The sequence below is a fragment of the Neopelma chrysocephalum genome, unplaced genomic scaffold (genome assembly GCF_003984885.1).
Source record: "Neopelma chrysocephalum unplaced genomic scaffold, ASM398488v2 Primary Assembly neopelma1_76, whole genome shotgun sequence".
Classification (NCBI taxonomy): Eukaryota; Metazoa; Chordata; class Aves; order Passeriformes; family Pipridae; genus Neopelma; species Neopelma chrysocephalum.
This window is the reverse complement of record NW_020897737.1, coordinates 13,479,281-13,499,727: the sequence shown is the minus strand read 5'-3', so window position 1 is coordinate 13,499,727 and position 20,447 is coordinate 13,479,281. Positions and strand designations below refer to the sequence as shown.

Sequence of the window (20,447 nt, the reverse complement as noted above, 5' to 3'; positions counted from 1 at the left end):
CAGATTGCCTACCAGCGAAAGGCTCAATATCCCATTATCAGATTTGTGAGCTCGCCATCCCTCTTCATTTAGGACGTAACAGAGAGTGTCAGGAACGTCCTACGGACCTCGGCTTTAAAATTGGTCTTAACCGTGTGAGTTACGTGAGCGTCACTCCACAGAACCACGTGCAGGACAACGATTTTAAAACATTTTTTTTTTATTATTTAAATATTAAATAAAACACATCAACTAATCATTTCGGTGTACACCTCTCATTTTAACATAAGAAATAAAATGATTGTTCGGTCATGATAAAAAATAAAATATACATCTCAATTAAACCAATCACGTAGTGTCTTTAAATACCCTATTGCATTGCAGTCTGCAGAACAGCACTGTCGAGATAACTACAAAAGAACCCAGACTTTTAAAATGACCTCTTTCTGCTCCAGCAATAATTCCAAAGAGGTTCTACAGCAATTGGAAAAGAAAAAAAAAATACTATGAAAGTAAAGTGCTTGTCATTGCTCAGGACAGGAAACTAAAGAATCTGTGGCCTTTAGATCCATGGCATTAAACAAAACACATATTGAAGAGGAAATTCTGTGGTTTAAGTACGTGTGCTACCCCTTGCAAAACTGAAGGCAAAGTTGCTGCTTTGTGACGAGCTGGTTTCTTCTTGCCCTCCTCCTCAGCCATCCCCATGCACTCTCTTTTTTGGGTTGGGGTTTTTTGGAGGGGTTGTTTGTTTGTTTGTTTGTTTGTTTTAAACCCACACTACTAATGAGCATGAGACTTTGGTGTTTTCTCTGCTGCAAGGCACCACTCATCAACAGGAGTTCAACTCGACCAGTTTTCTCTCACTTTGAAGCTTCCAGACCATGGAGCAGCAGTGGCAAGCTGGGGATGCACCAATACAGACACACAGGTACAACACACAGATAAAGAGGTCGTTTATGGAGAGCCACAGACAGAGCCACATGACATTTTCAACCCTTCCTACTCCCACCAATTAACCTGGTCAATCTTTGGCTTTTTTCTTAAAAAAAAAAAAAAAACAGAACAAAACAAAAAACCAAACAAAACAACAAAACAACCAAAAAAAAGGTCTCTATATTATTTGCAAGTGCGTAATACTGCAGGTTGCATGAAGCCAAGGTAACTTGAAGGCACCCTGTGTCACACTAGAGAGATGGGTCCTTTAAGCATTTAGACAGAATGCAGCTATTTTCTGACATTCAGATGGCAGCTTCCAGCCAAGCTGGCTCACTGTCTGCTCACCTGCTTCCAAAGTTCGCACGCACTCCCTGACTCATTTTCTGTAGGAGCACAGCCTGCTCTCCCCTTTATACCCAAGCAAAACTTCTATTGACACCAACAGAAGTCATGGGCTGCCTTGGAAGGGGAGTTGGGGTTTATACCAGAAACACAACATAAGCATATTACAAAATATAAAAAATAACTAGTGTTATATAGTTTTCTGCTTCCTATTTATATACATATACAGCATTAAAAACCATACGAAAAAAACACCTATCTAATCCAAAACCTCGTTTTGCTAATATGCCAAAAACAAACCAACCAAAAACAAACACACCCAAAGATTGTGCTGTTTTACTCACTTTTTAATACAGTTTTGTTCAGAAAAAGCTGTACTCTGTTAGAGTAGAATTCTGTTCTAGCCTATTCCTTTTGTCTTTGTCAATATATAATTATAACCTGTATATTGCACATTTCCCCAAGAGTCAGTTCTGTTTGGACCCTGATAATGAAATGCATAAAAACATAATTAGCAGCTGAAATAACAATGTGCAGCACTAAGAAATACCCCTCAGGCAACTTTGTAGGCAACATCCAGGAGGGGCTTTTTAAAAAGAAAACCCTTCCCATCACCCCACCGGTACTGCTGCTTCCCTCCTCAGTGCCTCTGCAAGAATATGAATAAACTTAGAGTTTATAAAAAGATTCCTAAAGATTATCCAGACCAACAAGATATATGCAAGTGTGCATGTGTGTGTATATGTAGACACACATCACTCCCAAACAAACATCCCTGCAAAAGACCAGGCATTATGCAATTTAGATCCTGATAACAAGGGATACATTTTCAATAGTTACTGCTTCTGTACTAATTAGAAGGGCATGTTAAGCTTTTCCAGCTGATGTATCAAGCAAGAAGTTCACAGTTTTCATTTAAAGTGTATGTATCTGGGAGGTGTGGAATGGGGATGTTGGTTCCTTTAAAATAAAACGAGTGTTAACAGGAGGGAAAGAAAAAACAACAAATGGCAATGCTTCCATTTTTGTCTCCTATGAATGCATAATGCTGCATGCCACTGGTTTTCTGTTTATTTTCTTTAAAAGAGGTAATCATCTTCACAAACCCATAAATGAATATTGTGAAAAAGGGAGGCTCTGGTCCCTTCTTTGAAAAGCCTCTCCCTGCTGTGTCACCACTACTGACAGCTGCTAATCTTGCATAACAGCAGAGCTGTATTGGTCTGACTTGAGTACAGTACCGAAGAGTTCTTCCCCAACCACATCCCTCCCTGTCCCCACAAATGCCCCACCCATCTTCCCCATCATTATTTTTCCTTTAAAAAAAATTCAGTTCCTATTCGTATTTGTTCAGTGCAAGAATAGTAGAAGCAAAAAAAAAAAAAAAAATAGACATACATATTGCTTGTTTCAGTCCTATAAAGTTGCCAGCTTTCTGAGCCAGACAGCCTCTTCACATACTTCAAAATTTATTGCTTCTGAGAGTCACTCGTCCACACGACGCCAGCCAGCCACGGAACAGCGGTGAAAAAGTTCCTTCCCGACGGGAGCAGCCAGGGCTCTCACTTGACCAGGACGAACTTCCCAAGCTGGCTGGAAGTCAGGTCCTCCATCTCACAGTCCCCGTGTTGCAGGGCGACGGCGTCGTAGCCCGGGGACTGCGCGGAGAAACTCTGCTGCTGGGAGAAGGTGGTGCCCACGGGGGAGGCGTTGCCGCTGATGTACAGGTGCGTGTCCAGGAGGTGAGCGGCCGAGGACACCGGGGAGACGCTCACGCCGAAGAAATGAGGTTGGAGCAGCTGGCTGCTGCCAGCAAAGGCCAGCTCAAAGGAGTTCTCTCTCTGCAGCTCTGACAGCAGGATGGAGTTGGACGCCTTGCAGGTACCTGGGCTCTCCGAGGAGGGGACGCCGTTCGCTGCGGGTGCCTGAGGAGTCTGGGGACAAGCTGTCTGGAGCAGTTGGTGATGCTGGAACTGGAGCATTCTGAAAAAAAATGCCAGGGTGGAAGAGGTTAATTTACATTGCTAGGATGGTTTAATGCCTTTCTCCTTCATTTCTTGCCCCTAACACTGACCATAATTTTCCCCTTTGTTTCCTTCTCTCTATCAAACCTCTCCTTACCCAGTCAGTCCAATCAAATCAAGCTGCCCATGCCAGGCCAACCTGTTTTCACTTGGCTTTTCCTCATGCTGGAGAGGGCCACTATCACCAGAAAGTTTATCTAGTCACCATTTGGCCAGCTAATAATAGATGTTCTAGAGACAACGTGTGCAGATAAACCGGAAGCTCAATTTTCCATCTTGCTTCTATGGGAATGAAGAGGTGCCACCACACATGACATTTGAGGCCACTGGAACTGTGCCTCCTTTGTGGGCTGTAACTTTTCCAAATTACAAGGTCTCGCTTCCTTGCCATGAGAAAATTACAGGACGAGGCAGAGAAGGAAAGAAATCATTCCCAAAACTAACAAAGAAAAACACAGCTTGCAATGGGGAGAGGCAATGCTTTCCCCCCACACTACCAAATTGCTTCTGAATTCAGCAACCTCCAAATATTTGGATGCTGAGATTTTCTAAGTGGAATTGCACATCCTGTGTTACGTAGCCGGGCCAGGAAGCCACAAAGGAAGCCAAGCAGTTTTACCTGCTGCCACACAGCAAAGGTGGAGGATAGGAATCCCCAGTGACCAAACCCCCAAACTCTTCGGCTTTGCTCCTCCTCGCTTACCCCGAACCAAAGTAAACCCATCGAAAACAGGAAAGCTCCTCCCTCACCTCTGCTGCTGCAGCACCTCCTCCAGGAGGCTTCTCCCCTCTCTGCTGCTCCCACTGCTGCTGTACATGCAGGTGTTGGGCTGCGTGTGCTGGAAGGGGCTCATGCCACTCCTTGCTGCCCGAGAGGAGGAGGAGGACTGACACACCTGCCGAGCAAAGCCTTTGATTTTATTCAAGCCGAGAAACCCCTTGGCTCGAGCGTTCTTCCGTAGCTGCTGCCTAAAAGCCTTCAAGCCTGTGGGACACGAGGAAAAGAAATGCACTTTAATCCCCCTCAGCATTTGCCTAGGAGCACACTTTACAGATCAGCCTTTCTAGAGGGCAGCTGCCTTCATGTGAGTGAGAACAGGGCTAGAGGAGATCGTGACTCTTCAGTTCACGTCCATCCCTCTGCCTGATGGTCAGGGCAGGATTTAGGTAACACAACAGGGGTTGGGACAGCTGCAGATGGACACACACGGCAAAGGAGAAACCTGACAGAAATCATGATGTTCTGCACTCCGTATTTTAGGAGGAAGGTGGAGCCTGCCATCCCACTCACGGCAGCAGAAATATCTCCATGGGCAGGCTGAATCAGTATCTGAGAACCTTTCCTCTAGGCACCCCCCTCAGGGCACTCAACCCTCCCTCAGGGCACCCAACCCTCCCTCAGGGACCATGAATACAAGAGGCAGAATGTCCGGCCTCAGCGTAACACCGACACGGACAAGCCAGTATCCCTGCATCCTGCCCTTTATCCTAGAGGCTGTTGGAAGGCTGCAATTCCCCAGCAACGAAGCAAGGAAGGCATTACCTTGAGTTAATGAGGTATCAGATGCTCGCCTTCCTTCTTGGAAGCTGACAGGCAGGAGAGAAGCACCTCCCATGCAGCCCTGGGCTTGTAACACCGGAGCGTCAGACTGGGAAGTTAGGAAGGGCGACGTCATCCTCACTGTGGCCGGGCTCCCCGTCATTACTTGACCTGCCAAACAGCTGCTCAGGGCCACTGAGCTGTCATTTGAAGATGAAGTAAGGCAGCTGTCTGAACTAGTTCCCTCTGTGGGGCTGGCAGAAGAGGAAATGACTATACCTACGGAGGGGAAGGAAGGAGAGAAAGAGCATTCCCAAGATGAGTACGGGAAGGAACAAACATGACATCAGAGCCTCCTGCCCACCTACACTGGCACTAATAAGCAGGTGCGAGCTGGAGAGGTGTCCAGCAACTCGTGTTGTTGCAGGGCTTGACTCCAGCAAGGGGTCATCAACAAATAACCTTAGTTTGGGCTCCTGTCCAGCTGGCAGGGCTCTGCCAGCAACTCCAGCCTCACCAGGCTATGCTGGATCAGGCACACAGTGTCTCTTGAGCAACACCAGGATTATTGTCTTGTGAACAGTTGTGCTGGTTTGGGTGGTTCACAGGGCCCAAGTATGTACCAAACACAGCTAGCGATGAGTTTTTTGTTAACTTCAGGCACTCCCTCCTCCCCTGGAACAACAGCAGGAGCAAGCAGACAAGGCTTTTGTCCTGCTCATGAAAATGCTCCCTGCTGAAGTGATTTAGATGAAACACAACAGCACAGCTTCTCTTCTTTAAGGGTTATGCTTATCTGTGGGAAGACAGGACTGTGGAGGGCAGAGTACAGACCTCTTTTCTGGGCTTTCCTATCCCAGTCAAGGTAAAATCAGCACATACTCCCTGGGCATTTGGTCTCTGTGGCATTGCTTCTCTGTTCTTTTCCTCTGCCTACGGACACCCTTCATCTCTCCCAGACTTACTTACATGGAGGGGCATGCTGGTAGAAATGGGTGGTCACTTCGGCCAGCGTGTGCCTCCTGCTGGTGTTGCTAGGGATGCGGATGGGGTGGTCATATGCCTTGATTTCATCCTCCAGCTCCTTCTCTTGCCTTACTTCTTCACTGATGGTGGTCTCCAGCAGGCTGTTGGGGGAGATGGAGCGGTTCCGGAAGAGCCCGTTGAAGTTGGTGTCCACAGGGAAGAACACAGGCTGAAAAACACACCAGATCACAAACTTAAGGGTGTTTTGCTTATTTCTGCACTACCTTTGAACACTCTTTGCAGTCCTTCATGCCTTCAATAGGAGTATTGTCTGACAGGTTACAGTGACACCAGGCCCAAATGCCAAGCAAAAGATTGGAGGGAGAGAACAACAGTCACAAACCCCATTGTTTTGGATTAGCAGAACAATGGGGGGGGAAAATAACACACAGTTTAGCTGAGAATACCAACCTGTAATGGATTGCTTATGTCACAGTCCATTTCTGCCTGCAAGGATGGCTGAATCAGGCTCTGAGGTTGCTGGTAAAGCAGAGATGATCGCAGGGTTTCGCTAGAGAGACTGTCCTGAGGCATCTGGAGAAAGAGAGTTGTGCACAGAAGCCATCACATACACTGCAGTTCCACGTGACTTTTGAGACACTGGAGGCTCCAAGAATTTCAGAGCCACCTTCCCTGCAAGCTTTTTCTTCCTATGAAAATTAACAAAGCTAATCCATCAATGCCAACACAAACACAGAACTCCTTCTGCTAAGTTAGGCAATTTAACTGGAAGTGCAATTTGAAAAGGCACCCAGACCACACTTCAAAGGGGGTGGGAGTGAGGAAAAGAAAAAGAATGTCAGAGAAACACACAAACTGACTCATGGAGTACTTCTGAGGATCCTACAGGTTATGTAACAAAGAAGTGTTACCGAGCCATGCCCAAGAGGACAAAAAATGAGAAGCCAAGTCTTCTGGCTCATTAATGACCTGCACTGGAGGCAGACTATTCTTTGGCCCATGACCCACAGTCACTTCTTAGGAAACAGGCCATTAGTATTCAATCAGCCTCCTGCTGAAGAACAGCAAGCTGTGTCCTGTCAGAGAGCACCAATACCAGGATTGGTTTTTCAAGAAGCCTGACAGGGACAACCTTGTACTTTCCCATAGCGAGCAACAGAAAAAAACAGGTCCAAAGGACACATCTTCCCAGTGAGCAACTGCCTTTCCTCACCTCAACATTGCTGATCTCGGAGCTCCTGGGCCGTTGCTGGCGGCCGGTTGCCGGACGAGTGGACAACTGGCTGCTCCGATACTCCTTGAGGCGCTCCAAGAGCAGGTAATAAATTGCGGCAAAATGGTTGTAGCTGCTGTTCTGCAGGGACTGGAAGACATTGAAAGGACCCTTTTGAGTTACAGGTCACTCAGGACACAGGCAGCCAAAACTCGTCACTTATGCCTCGTAATAGCACACGCAAAAATCAAGCAAAAATCCAGAAGGGCAGCGAAGATTTTACTATGCTGTGACACTGGATCAAGGCCAGTCACTGCGTGACACACATATGACTGCACCACTGGAATTCTGGTAGTCACTGAAGATGTATCTACAGGGCAAGCACTTCTCACCTCCACAGTCCTCTGCCTGTCGATGCCAAGCGTTTGCATGATCCCGAGGACCTGCTCGTTGTAGTCACCCAGGTTGGAGTTGTAGTTTTGCATGGAGAAGGACAAGGACTGCTGCTGCTGAAGGGATGGGTCAGCCTGCATCCACTTGTGCTGCTTTATCTGGGAGATGGTTATCCGCTTGGTTGGGTCCACAACCAACATCCGTCGGATTAGTGTTTCACAGTCTGGATGACAAAGACAAACTCATGAGCAAGGCGTAAAAATAACAGCCCAGCCCCAGGTCACTGCTAAGAACCCTTCCCAGCAACAGTGTGTGATGTCTATGAAAACACGAATTAAAGGTTTCTGAGCAGCTGATGCCTGGTCTGACCATCAGATATTCCAAACAGCACAAGAGATGTCCCCACATATACCACAAAAGCAACATGTCACTACAGGAAATGAGGCCGTACTGGGTATTGGCACGTTTCAGGTGGCCTTGCACCTTGCACAAGAGCTAGTTTTGAGAGGATGCAAGTTTAATGTTGTTACATCCACATAAAATAGGTGGGAATTTAGTACAGAACCCCATCACATACAACTTCCTGATCCATATATAGTGCTTATTCATTTATAACCAGGAAATCAAAGCTGTTCATGGCTATAAATGATAAAGGTCGGGCTTCACAAGATAATTTTCACGTGAAGGCAGAGGCGTGTTCACTTGTTTTGAATTCAAATCAGAGAAAGGTGATAATACTGTTCAGTTCCTTTTTCTCATCAGACTGTTGGGAGTGCTCAAGAAACAGTGCTAAGTCCACTATTTCTGCTCTCCTTGGCAGCACAGTCACACTGGAATACACCCCTTCTGCATAGTTAAAATATCTTAGAACTACACCCATCTCAGGGGACCCCTGGTGGCCTAGTGGTTAGCATGCAGGACTCTCACTGCTGCGACTCAGGTTCGAATCCCAAGTCCCCCGGGCAGATGGTAGCTCGTTAGCCCTGTGAGGCCATCCATCTATGAGAAGGTCACTCTAAACAAACCTACGTCCTGAGGACCTCACTGCCATTGTCCAAGCTTGCTTGGCCCCGGCAGATGAACCTTAGGATTAAAGGGTGGGCTCAGTTCAGCGCAGGCTGTGTCTCACCTAAAAAATCCATTGCGCAGGCTGGAAAGGTAAAAGACCTTTCCCCAAATCTTCGTTCGCGAAGATGGGCCATTATTATTTATATTATTACACCCATCTCAGCACTGCAGGCTAGCCTCATTAAAACCCTGTTTTCTCTCTTTTGTGAGCGATTATTTCTCCAGCTAGGATGTCAGGTATTTTTGTAATCCATAGGGATACTCTAAGAAAGGAAACGCCAGCCTTTTAGATGCACCATAAAGCAGATCCCAGAAAAGAAAACGTGTGCAACCAGCCCCTCAGCTCTAAGTGCTGCCCCACAGAAATTACTGGATACATTCCCAGCTGCAAACAGGACAGCTATTCTTTCATTTGTAGGACCTGCTTTAACATTAAGGGTCTGGAAAAAAGCACCTTCGGACATGAAGTATGGGATGCGGAACCGCCCCTCCAGCACTCTTTGCCTCAGAGTTGGCAGATTGGGTCCATCAAAAGGCAGAGAACCGCAGACAAGGACATAGAGTACCACCCCAAGGCTCTGTCAACAGAAAACAGCACAGCATGTGAGTGACTCCAGGAAAAACAATGATTTTGGAAGCCCACAGACCCTCACGCGGTGTGAAATGCGGTTTCTGATGAATAGCAAGCTCACCCATATATCAAGGTGAGGTCCTTCATATTCTTTGCCTTCAAAAACTTCTGGAGCTGCATAGGGTGGGCTTCCGCACCAAGTGGATAGGGGCTCTCCCGACTTGTAGAAGTTTCCAAAGCCAAAGTCTGAAACAAAGGTAAAAGTTTGGGGTAAGACAACACTCAATCACATACTAATATTTCAGAAGTAGCAAAAGATGTAGAGAAAGGAACAGATGTGTTGTTTTGTTCTCTGCCTATTCATTTAAGCTATTTTCTTCTGTTTGGAAAGTATGTTCTGAGAAATATCAGCAACCTTTGTTTTATTTTCAGTTAGCATAAATACATTTACAGGATCATCCTAGGGATACTAAATTTGACTACATGCCTAGTGTTGTTTATAGAGTATAATAGGTAATATTCCTTATTACCTGCTAACTTGATATTCATGTTAGCATCTAGCAGAAGGTTCTCTGTTTTGAGATCCCTGTGCACTATGTGGTGGCTGTGACAATATTCCACTGCTGAAAGAATCTGCCAGAACTTCTTCCGTGCTTCACTTTCACTCAAGTGCCCATTGGAGGTCAGATGATCTGCAAGACAAAACCAAACAGGCACAGGATTTAGAAATGCCTGGAGGAAATTTTTCATAATCCTGCAGGTGCTGTGCTTGCTGTTTGACAGCTGATAATGCCAACCCTGGATTTTCAATCAGAATATATCTGTAACTCAGCAATTATGACAATAAAGCCAAGATTTCTAAATCTAAAGAACTGCTAGATGCAGCAGTGAGGACTTACCAAACATTTCTCCATTCTTTGCAAACTCAGTAACAATGTACAGCATATCCTTTGTCTCCATAACCTGTGAAGACACAAAAGGACCTGATTTAAAAAACAGCAGAGGTCTGTAATTTCATTCATTTTTCTACGTGTATTCTCACACATATCAGTTCAATTTTTTTAGTTGCCGCAGCAGCTGGCAGTAAAGGCAGCTAATTTTGCACCACAGTGTTCTCTCCAAGCACACTGGTAATGAAAAAGATAACAAATCAATCCTTATGTGTCTACACTATACAATGGCTTCTCAGGCCATTGTTCTTCTCACCATTACCATGCCACCTAATCTCCATACGATAATAGATGAGCATTTCGATAATTCCACACGCTTCCCTGAACTCCTCTTTTGTTAAAATACTCACATATAGTTTTACACTTCATTTGATGTATGTTGAACGTGCAAAGAACACTTTATCTAAAGTTGTCTTTGTTTCAAGGCTAGTGGGGGCTCAGATCAGCAGAAATAGCTGCAACTTGGACAAATCAAGAAGGAAGATCAAATCCCCCGTGCCCGTTTGGAGTTGGCAGGGACACGTCCAGCCTCCTGTGCAAGTGACAACAGGCTGCTGTTTGTGTAACAGCAGTGCTTGATGCACATCAACAACTGTCAATGTATCAGCCAGAGTTGACCTATCAATCTAGTATCAACTTGCTTTGATATTTCACAATTTTCTCCTTTGGAGAAAAAAAAAAAGAAGAACCAAAACCTTAAGGATGAATGAGAAATGCTGAGCATTTCCAAATTCATCTTCAGTTACCACAGCACACCTTTCAAGCACTGCGTTTCAGATTCTAAAAAAAACAACATTTCCCCGGAAACATTTCCCTCTTAAGGAGCAGATACTTTGTTTTGGAAGCAGGAGGCTCACAACAGGTTAACAATCAAGAAGAAAAAGCGTCAATACTACTTCAAAGGCTGTAATTTCCAGGCTCCTAACATGTAACCTTTTTCAAAGACTCTTGTCCTCCCCTCACTACAAGTACACACAGACACGAAGCGAAAATAAACAAACAGGGAGCAAAGGAAGAGAGGTTCCCAGTTTAAAAAACCGAAGGAAAGTGTTCTGGGAAAGTTGCCAGCTGGATGAAATTAAGACGCGGTGCTGAAACTAAAACAATGATGAAATAATACAAGAACACACACCCTACATTGGTATGTCATCTAATTCCATCCCTGCTTCTCAGCCTCCACCAAACAGGTGAAGCATCAGTTACAACAACAAAGAAAAGAAAACTTCACTGAAAAGAAATTATGGTCCACTGCCAACGTCATTTGCTCCATCAAGTGAAGTGGTTCAACTAGATGGAATTTAACCTGCTTTTCTAAGTGCTTCGAAATAGTATTTTCACCCACATCATTCCACTGAGATGAAATCAAGCGAACTGTTAGAATGTTTCTGTATATCCTATGCTGCCCCATGGGCAGCCATGACGTCAGCTGTTAACACAGAGCCATTTTTGTTATGATGGTTAATACTATAAATACAAACACTTCATGTGTGTCAAGGTCTTCAAAAATAATGCCCTGCCAAAGCACCTGCCTTACTGGCTCTTCAGCCCTTCATGTTAATTAAACTTTTTTTTTTTTTTAATTTCTTTTTAAGCTAACAAACCCAACGGTAAGATCACAGCTGATAATAGTATTTACTACTCCACACGGACTTTCAGACCTGCTGCTTCATCCATGTCCCCCTCTCTCCCCCCTGCCCTTCCAGACAGGTCCAGACAAGCTGATACCTCATCCCTGCTCATGGCACAGGCTTGGACTAGATGACCTTTAAAGGTCCCTTCCAACCCAAACTGTTCTATCATCTTCTTCTTAAATCCACACGGCATTATTTAAGATGATTAAGAGGAACTTACACCAAAGGCTAATCAGACTGAATATTTAGAATTTGCAAAGCAGTCCTCGTGATCCTTGTGGCCCTGTTTTCTGCACAGCACAATAATTTGTTCCTATGGTTAAAACCACCCATTAGTGCAGAAACTGAACAGATCTACAACAAAATTCATGTTATGAAACTCTACAAGGTCAAAGATATTTAAAATTCACTTTCAAAACTACACAAAGCGGAAAAGAATAACCAAACAGGCCATTTTTTAGTATATTCTAAGATACTAACATTTACTGCCTTTTAATTTTTTTACTGATTTAATCCTTATATGAGAATTTCACTTAGAATTTCTACTTAGATTAATTAGGTTTAATTGTTGTTGACTTAAATCCCTTCCACTTAAGGCAAACTCAACTTTTGTGCTTCCTTCTCTACCACTCTACACAAGTTTAAGCCTTCCTCTTATCGAAAGCACATAACAAGTTCCAGTCTTCTAAACCAGAAAAGCAGAGGAGATAGGAAAGGCAAGTTAATCGTAGAAGTTTAGCTAACCTGCTCCTCAATCCGAAACAAACATCAGCCTGGTTTAAACTGTAAATTTTACAGTGCATTTTGTCAAAAAGCTGTCTAATGTACCAGGGTCTTGACCAAAGAATGAAGAATTTTAAAATACCCCTCTAATTTCAAATGGTTTTCGAAAAATATTTCAATACGCATTCTCTCTGCAAATATTAGATGTAAAATCATGTGCAAGAGAAGAGCACAAGTACACCTCATCTACGTGCTGCACTCCAAAGCTGAACTCTTACCTGATATAGCTTGATAATGTGGGGATGATTCAAAAGCTTCATTATCTGAACTTCTCTATAAATCTTCTCCAGATTGCTTGGGTCTAACCTTGTTTTGTCTATTATTTTTATTGCAACCTGCAGATTTAAAAACAACCCCAGGTATTACAAAATAGGTACTCTCACTGTCCAGATATCTTGAAAAAAAAAAAAAGACACCCCCCGCACAGACACGCCACTTACAAAATCCAAGTAGTTTTTAAAGTAGCTTTAAAAGTATGGACTTGACAAAGCTGATTCTGTTTTTCTGAACCACACAGAATTCCCGACACAGAACGTTTTCGTTTTTCTTTTCTACGTCAAAGGATTACACATAAGGTAGCGAACAGAACTGCAGAAATTAGCACTGGACAGGATTCTGCAAATCTTTTAATCCGTCCCATGCCAGTGAAAAACAGATTCCTCTAACAGACTATTTCCTACTGTGGTGACTGATACGATTTAAACATGCACTAGAAATTTAGAAACGTCTGCACTGCCCATTAATAAATTATTTCTGCCAATAACATCCCAAGTTCTTTGTTCTTGAACGAGAAAAAAACGAAACCCACAAAAAGTCTTCCGAAGACCCTTAATGTGTCGGGCTTTTCAGCAAACTGAGTGTGATTCAACGAAGCTACCGTAACACTCAGAAATGGGATGTTTCGAGGTTGGTTTTTCACATATATTCTCGCTCGGTTTTAATTTTACACACAGCGGGAAAACTTGAAGATCCTCAGAGGAGGAGCCGCATCAGCCGCGGGTTCCGCAGCTCCGCGGAGCCGCCGCGCTCCCACCGCCATCCCCGGCCCCTCCGGCGCACCCACCTGCGTCTTGGTCACCCTGTGCCGGGCCAGCTTGACCACGGCGAAGTTGCCTTTCCCCAGGGTCCTCTCGATGTCGTAGAAGCCGACTCGCAGGGGCCGCTGCGCGGCCGCGGGCGCGGAGCCGTACTCTGACATGATCACCATGGCTCAGGGCGGGGGGCGCGGGCAGCGCTCGCCGCGCCTTTAGGACGGGAGCATCCGCGCTGCCCCGGGCTGCTCGCACCTGCACGGAACACGGCACGGCTCACACGGGCTCTCCCCGCCCCGGAGCCCCGTCCGAGCCGCCGGCGGTCCCGCTCTTGCCCGCCGGAGCGGCCGTACCTGGCGGTGCGGTGCGGGCGCGGTGCGATGCGCTGTGTGCGGCGCGGGGTGTGCGGGCGCGGGTGCGTGTGCGGGCGGGTGTGTGTGTGAGCGTGAGCGTGTGTGTGTGTCTGTGTGTGAGTGTGTGCGCGCACCGGGGGGCAGGCGGGACCACGCGGGATGTCCCGGCCCCCCGCCCTTTCCCGGCGCCCTCCTCCATCCACGCACACCCCGCCTCCCCTGCCTCCCCGCCCGCCTCCTTCCCCCCGCCCACCGCCGAAAGCCGAGACGGGCCCATTGACGTCACTTTGACGCCAGAAGGACGCGGTCCCGGGCGCGGGGCTGAAGGGGAGCGAAGGCACCGGGACGTTGCCAGGGAACGGGCGGCGCTGACGCGGGCGCTGATGGAGCCGTCGCCCGGGAGACCCGGGGGGGCGGTGACGTCAGGGCGGAGGGAGGGAGGGATGGGGTGGGATGGGGTGAGGGGTGGGGGGGGTCGTCGGGGTCTCCTGCCCACCCCGCCCCATCCCGTCCGCCCGCCGGGGTCGCTCCCCGCTCCCGACGGCGCGTCCCCGCAGCGCGGCTGCGACCGCCGCGCCGGCCCGGCGGCAGCACCTGGCCCTGGTGACCCCCGGTGACCCCCGGCGGGGGTGCCGGGTCCCGCTGTCCGCGGCTACAGCGGCACTCCCAGCTCCGTGTGTCGGGGACACCGACAGGGACAGTCCAGCTGGCAGGAGGAAAAGTGCGGCTGCAGCGCTGCGGGGGACATTTATCCCTAATCCCTGTGAACGCCCACCCTTCGCAGTAGTGCCAGCGGTGGGACGCTGACCCGCCTTCCCCCGTGCAAGGACGGTTTCCCTGCCCGTGTTTTCCAGGGTTTGATGGAGTGGGGAGGCTGCTGCCGACCAACCCTCAAGGGCTGAGGCCACCCCGGTGTGGGGACAGCAGCCCTCTGGGTCCACCAGCTGGGCACAGGCAGCAACACAAGTAATAATAAAGAGCCTATATGTTATCCCAGAATTATCAAATGGTTTGGGTTGGAAGGGACTGTAAAGATTATCTTGTTCCAAGCCCCCTGCCATGGGCAGGGACACCTTCAAAAGACCAGGTTGCTCAGAGCCCCATCCAACCTGGTCTTGAATACTTCCAGGGATGTCCACAACTTCTCTGGGCAACCTGTTCCGGTGCCTTGCCACCCTCACAGTAAAGAATTTCTTTCAAATATCGAACCTGAACCTACTCTCTTTAAGTTTGAAGTTATTCCCTCTTGTCCTGTCACTACATGCCCTTGTAAATAGTTTCTCTCCACCTTTCTTGCAGGTTCCCTTCAGGTACTGGAAGGCCACAATTAGGTCACCCTGAAGCCTTTTCTTTTCCAGGCTGAACAATCCCAATTCTCTCAGCCTTTCCTTGGAGGAGAGGTGCTCCATCCCTCTAATCATCTTGGTGGCCTCCTCTGGGCTCCCTCCAGCAGGTCCATGTCCTATATATATATATATATATATATATATATGCAGCCTTGTGATACTATTGCAATTTACTGCTACATTCCAAATATACCTGCAGTACTATTAGGTCTGATGAGTCTGAAAGTGAGGCTTGGGAAGCTTCCCTTTGGCACACCAGGGCTGAAAGAGGTTGTTTGGGATTGAACCTCAGCATCCTGGAAGCTGAGACTCCTCTCAAGGTCAAATGTGAAGCAGCAGATGCACGGGGTTCAAACAGGCAGGACTTCAGCCTTCACCCAGCAGGTGACTAAAATATTAGTACATTTGGAGTCAAATTCCAGTTTAGCCACAAAAATAAGTCTTGAATGATGCCTGCCACATCTGTTAATCTTCTGTATTACAGTCAGTCAAGGCTCTTTTCAGGCAGGTAATTCAGTCATCTGTTGGGTTTCTGACTGGAAAACTGTCCCTTCAAGTCTGAGCCCCTCACCTGACTGTCACAGCCCATGGCACACTGGGCAGTGACCCTTCTCTTCCACCCCGGGACACAAAATTTGGATTTGTCAGACTGCTTGAAATAAGGTGATGCTTTGGGTGGAAGAGGTGTAGCTCTGCTTCACACTGAAGATTTCAAATCAATCAGTAAAAATCTCTTCAAAGAGAAGACTGAGAGAGTATCTCATCTATACATATAAATATCTCCAAGGTGGGTGTCAGAGGTTGGTACCAGACTCTTTTCGGTGTTGCTCAGTGACAGGATGAGGAGCAATGGCCATAAAATAAAACACAGGAAGTTTCACCTCAACATGAGGAATAACTTCTGTACATGGAGGGTGGCAGAGCACTGGAACAGGCTACCCAGGGAGGTTTTGAATTGTCCCTCTCTGGAGACATTCCAAACCCACTTGGATGTGTTCCTGTGTCACCTGCTCCAGGTGACCCTGCCTTGGCAGAGAGGTTGGACTGGATGATCTCCAGAGGTCCCTTCCAACCCTGACTATTTTGTGATTCTGTGATTGTTTTCACATGTTGGTGGTGGTCTCCTTAAGGGACATGGATGACTCCTAAAGAGGGACCCACTAGGGGAGGAAAGCAACCTTTTTGTCAGCTTCTGTAAATTTAAAGATGGGATGAGGAAAATGTGGTGCTCTATATAAATCAAATACGTGAGCTGTGCGTCATCAATGCACTTGAGAGAGATCCATCAGGACGTTTTAGCGGAGCAAGCAGGACTTCCCCTGCTTCCCTATATATCTATGAATATATATATATATATATATATAAAATTAACTGTTTTGCTTGTGTTAACTGCTGTAATGTTAGTGCTAGTCCTTTGGCAAACTGGTTACACTACAGGCTCTTTCTCCTACAAACACAGAGAAATAACACCTGAAATTAACCCCCAAACTTCCTTTGTACACAAAAATCATGCTGTCTCAGTGCTTGTTTTCTGTGAGCAGTCAGGCTGGCAGTCTGCAGGGCTTGAGTGGTTCTGGGAGAGGCAGTGGCTTGCAGAGCTGGTGGTCAGGAGCTGAAGGACAGGAGCTGCTTACATGGTGTGACCCAAGTCATGGGACTGCTATGGCATGTGCTGTAAAAGGGGTAATAGCACACAGCCAGCCCGGGCTATTGTAGCATTCAATTAGTGCTTACACAGTGCCTTGAATAACTCACATGAAAAGCTGACTTATTATTATTGTTATTATTAAGCTAACAGTATATTCTCTGTGGAGCTCATGAGGAGAAGGTGACGCACAAACAGCACATACAGTAGCAGCTGCATGTGAACAGTGCCCCAGGAGTTATAAAGGAAAAAATTACCTTAATAATGGCTCCTCTGCTGTGGTGGGATTTTCCTCCCTTTAATTATAGTTGCTGCTTTCATTTGAAATTGATTAAGTGTTTTAGGATGGCAAACAGAGCCGGTCTTTTTGGAAAGAACACTCAAAGACAGCCCCAGCTAGGACCACAACATTTTTATTTCTTTTTAAAGGACTCAGAATTTCTTTTTTCCTAAATGGGAAGAAGAGGACTGGATTTGGTGCTTGTGGACACCTGTGCCACGGGACTGCCTTGAGAGTGTAAGACCTCACCAGAGGAGAATCCACCATCCTGATTTTAATTAACTGCAGTAGATGGAAGAGGCAAGAAGGACTAGCAAGTGTTGCTACCTTTGGAAGGTACTTAAAGTGACCTTTGTTGCAAAGGGACATTTAACTTCTGCAGTGAAGGAGAGAGCACCAAATTTTTAAGAGTTATAACACTTTTATGATTTGCTGAGAGTTAAAAGACCCCCTGCATCTATTATTCTCGGCGACCTTTTGGTATTCCTCTTCCATTTTCATCCACGTGTGTCACAACAGCTTTCACCTGCATTGCACAATTTTGATAGTGTCATATTTACATGGTTTTTCTACCGCTTTCACTGTGAATACTGTGGAGGAATCACAAACCTCTTACACAACCGTGTTCTGTCGCTTCACAGAGGTGCTTCTGTTGGGAAGGTTGAGGCTTCTGCAATTTCTGCTTTAACATTTCTGCTGCCCTCTGGTGTTTCGGATATCCTGAACGAGGAATCACCTTGGATGATTCTGTGATGTCCGTGGTCGGGAGAGGTGTAATTACAGAGCTGGCTTGTACATAACCAGGGTAGAAAAGCGAGGAAAGTGAGGAGGACATTCCAAAGCATATTCACAAAGATGTTCCTTTGATTTCTCTAGGAAGAGGGAGAAGCTGGGAGGACACAGCTGCTCAGTTTTTCCATTGCAGCAGCAATGCGCTCCCTCCCTAAGGGTGGCATGATCTATGTATGGCAATATACATGGAGACTGATGCCTTCCAGAACTCATCTTGCAGATATTTCCAGCAATTCAATTTTTAGTCATTTCACTCAGCATTTTCTATCAGTTTCAAAACAAACTAATGACAATAGCAACTTTCTTCGCTTGGCAAAAAGAAAACAAACCAAGAAGTGGAGTCATTCCTTTCTACCCATTTCACCCTCCACAGCTGAAGTCAGCCTGGATTGGTATGGCAGGTTTGCTGGGGGGCTATTCACTGTACAGCTGTAGTTTTTTTCCCCAGAAAATAACAGTGTGATTATTTTGAAAATCGTATTTGTTAGGCTATTTTACACAATTTAATTGAATAAAACCTTGCTGAAGTCAATAGTGTTGTTCCTGGTCACACCAAGTTAGACTCTGGCCCAGAAAAAAAATAAAATGGGAGGTGTCACATTACAAAAAAAAAATATAGTGACACTTGAAGTAAAGAAGATGAGATAACCCACTAAAATACTTGTAGGCTTATTTTAAAGACAAAAGCATTATCTTGAAAAAATGGTGCATGACTGTTTCTAATACAACTTCAAAGTGTCTTTGAATTGAAAAAATCCAGGCTGCCACTGCAATTTTGGCAAAAATACTTTAAAGCTAGCATGTCCTTACTGAGGTACCACAATGCTATGCAGAAATATATTTCAGACCACTGGAATGTCTTTGGTCATAATATTGCATCACAGTTACATAATTATGATCACAACAATGATCTTTTGTCATTAAGGTTTATGACATTCCATAATTAATGAGACAATGACATTTCACTGACATAATACATTGAGCTTGTCTTGCAGAATAAAGGGACACAGACCTTCTCTTCACCATTTAGCCTTATCTAGGGCTCAGAAATAGCTTTTTAAAGGGTCACCACCAGGTATGTTTGGGTTCTTTACTTGCCTACATATAGTGTGTTACAAAATCTACTGTTAATACCAAGGCTCTGGCTGTCTTTGTTTATATAAAGGGAAATACAAACACTCAACAAACAAGGTGGTCTGTGCCCTTGAGAGTGTCTCTGTTTTACTGTAATCATTTCCCTTCTGTGTTTGTCACTCTAATAGTGCTGGGGCACATGAACCTGACTGGCAACTGGCAACAAACACACAAAAAAGTTATGTAAAAAAGAGAAGTGGGATAGGTTATTTCCATTGCCCAGGGTAAATAAAATGCAGAAGCTGAACAATGGCTTTTGAATTAGGGTTTTTTCCAATTGTTTAAGCTTAATGACCAAAGGTGGTGATAGTCGTAAAAGTGAGTACATACCAGTAATCTAACTGTGCCCATTTAAATTTAACTGAAAGTCATTTTGTTTACACCTCTTAAAACATCCATCTGCAAGATATCCTGTAAGGCAGAACATGTATTTTATCAAAAGGTGTTGAGTAAGAGGACCAAAAACCTCTGGGGCTGAGTACATTAATCTTAAATTACTTTTACTCTTGGCATAGGGATTAGCCAGCTAGGCACCTTCCTGGGGCAGAACCACCTGGAAATCAGATGCTTACAGACAAACTTGGGAATGGCACTTTTCCACCAAGACCGTACAATCTTCATAGACAAAAAAGAAAACAGGTAAGGAAAAGATGTGATTTCCCCCATTTACTGTACCTCCTTTACTACTGGGAGTGCAGAAAGACTACAGGATGAAGTGTCTTGCCCATGGTAGTGATGCAGTAAGTCTGTGGCAGAGCTGTGAAACACATTTCTGTGTCCTGAGCTCAGGCAAAGTGCTTTAACTGCAAGGCCAACCTTCACACTGAAATTAAGTTAATAACATTAATCTTACAGCTGGTGTAAGTACAGCTGTGTACATACAGGGCTTAGTACAATTTATACAATAGGCAGCTCTTATATGTGATTTTTCACAGTCTGGACTTTCTGGGCTTGTAATTTAATGTTAGCCCCCCTCTCCTGGCTGGAGTGTGGACAGAGAGGCAGGTCAAACGGAGTCAGCTGCTTTCTGCTGCTCCCAAAGCTTTGCCACTCTGTGCCAGCTTGCGTTGCTTCTCACTGCTCCCTGAAACATCCCACACGCTGTAGTAGCTCGTGTGTTGCTTTGTTGTTTGGGTTTTTTTTAGGCCACACCTGATCAGGGAAGGTTTAGCGGTGTAAGATCAGTCGGAAGCTGGCAGCTTCCAAAGCAAAAAACAAATGGTGAGTAGACTTCAGATATGAGAGCAGAGGTGGCAGGGAGGCATGTCCACGATCCGTTTGACAGGGGATTTGATTCCTGTGAAATTATCCTTCCCCTTCTCTGTGCCAGCGTCCTCCCTGCTGACTGCTGTGCACACGGCTGTAATCTGAAGCTGTCAGTCCTCCCAGGGCCCCAGACAGAGAGGAAGGTTGAAAGGGTCCCAAGACTGAAGAGGCTATGGACAG

General features: G+C 45.8%; 1 protein-coding gene across 2 annotated transcripts; it reads right to left on the bottom strand.

Annotated features, from left to right (window-relative positions):
- Positions 1-440: 440 nt before the first annotated feature.
- Positions 441-13,753, bottom strand: SIK1 (salt inducible kinase 1). 2 transcript variants are annotated; one of them, XM_027688860.1, is made up of 13 exons: positions 13,484-13,753; positions 12,639-12,755; positions 9,956-10,019; positions 9,587-9,748; positions 9,178-9,302; positions 8,940-9,063; positions 7,417-7,640; positions 7,025-7,174; positions 6,262-6,384; positions 5,794-6,019; positions 4,828-5,103; positions 4,035-4,269; positions 441-3,243 (listed from the first exon to the last, which is right to left on the bottom strand). In XM_027688860.1, exons 1-13 carry the CDS (start codon positions 13,625-13,627, stop codon positions 2,823-2,825), a joined length of 2,391 nt encoding a protein of 796 aa, XP_027544661.1. In that variant the 5' UTR covers positions 13,628-13,753; the 3' UTR covers positions 441-2,822. The 2 variants fall into 2 exon arrangements, with proteins under 2 accessions (XP_027544661.1, XP_027544662.1); XM_027688861.1 differs by lacking the exons at positions 12,639-12,755; positions 13,484-13,753 and adding an exon at positions 11,858-12,559.
- Between the last annotated feature and the right edge of the window lie 6,694 nt (positions 13,754-20,447).

Excerpts from the sequence above, each read along its gene's own strand:
- SIK1 (XM_027688860.1), bottom strand. The coding sequence starts at position 13,627 with ATGGTGATCATGTCAGAGTACGGCTCCGCGCCCGCGGCCGCGCAGCGG. Across the intron at positions 7,175-7,416 it reads ACAGGCAGAGGACTGTGGAG|TCCCTGCAGAACAGCAGCTA; the intron begins GTGAGAAGTGCT and ends AATGTCTTCCAG. Across the intron at positions 6,020-6,261 it reads ACATAAGCAATCCATTACAG|CCTGTGTTCTTCCCTGTGGA; the intron begins GTTGGTATTCTC and ends TGTGTTTTTCAG.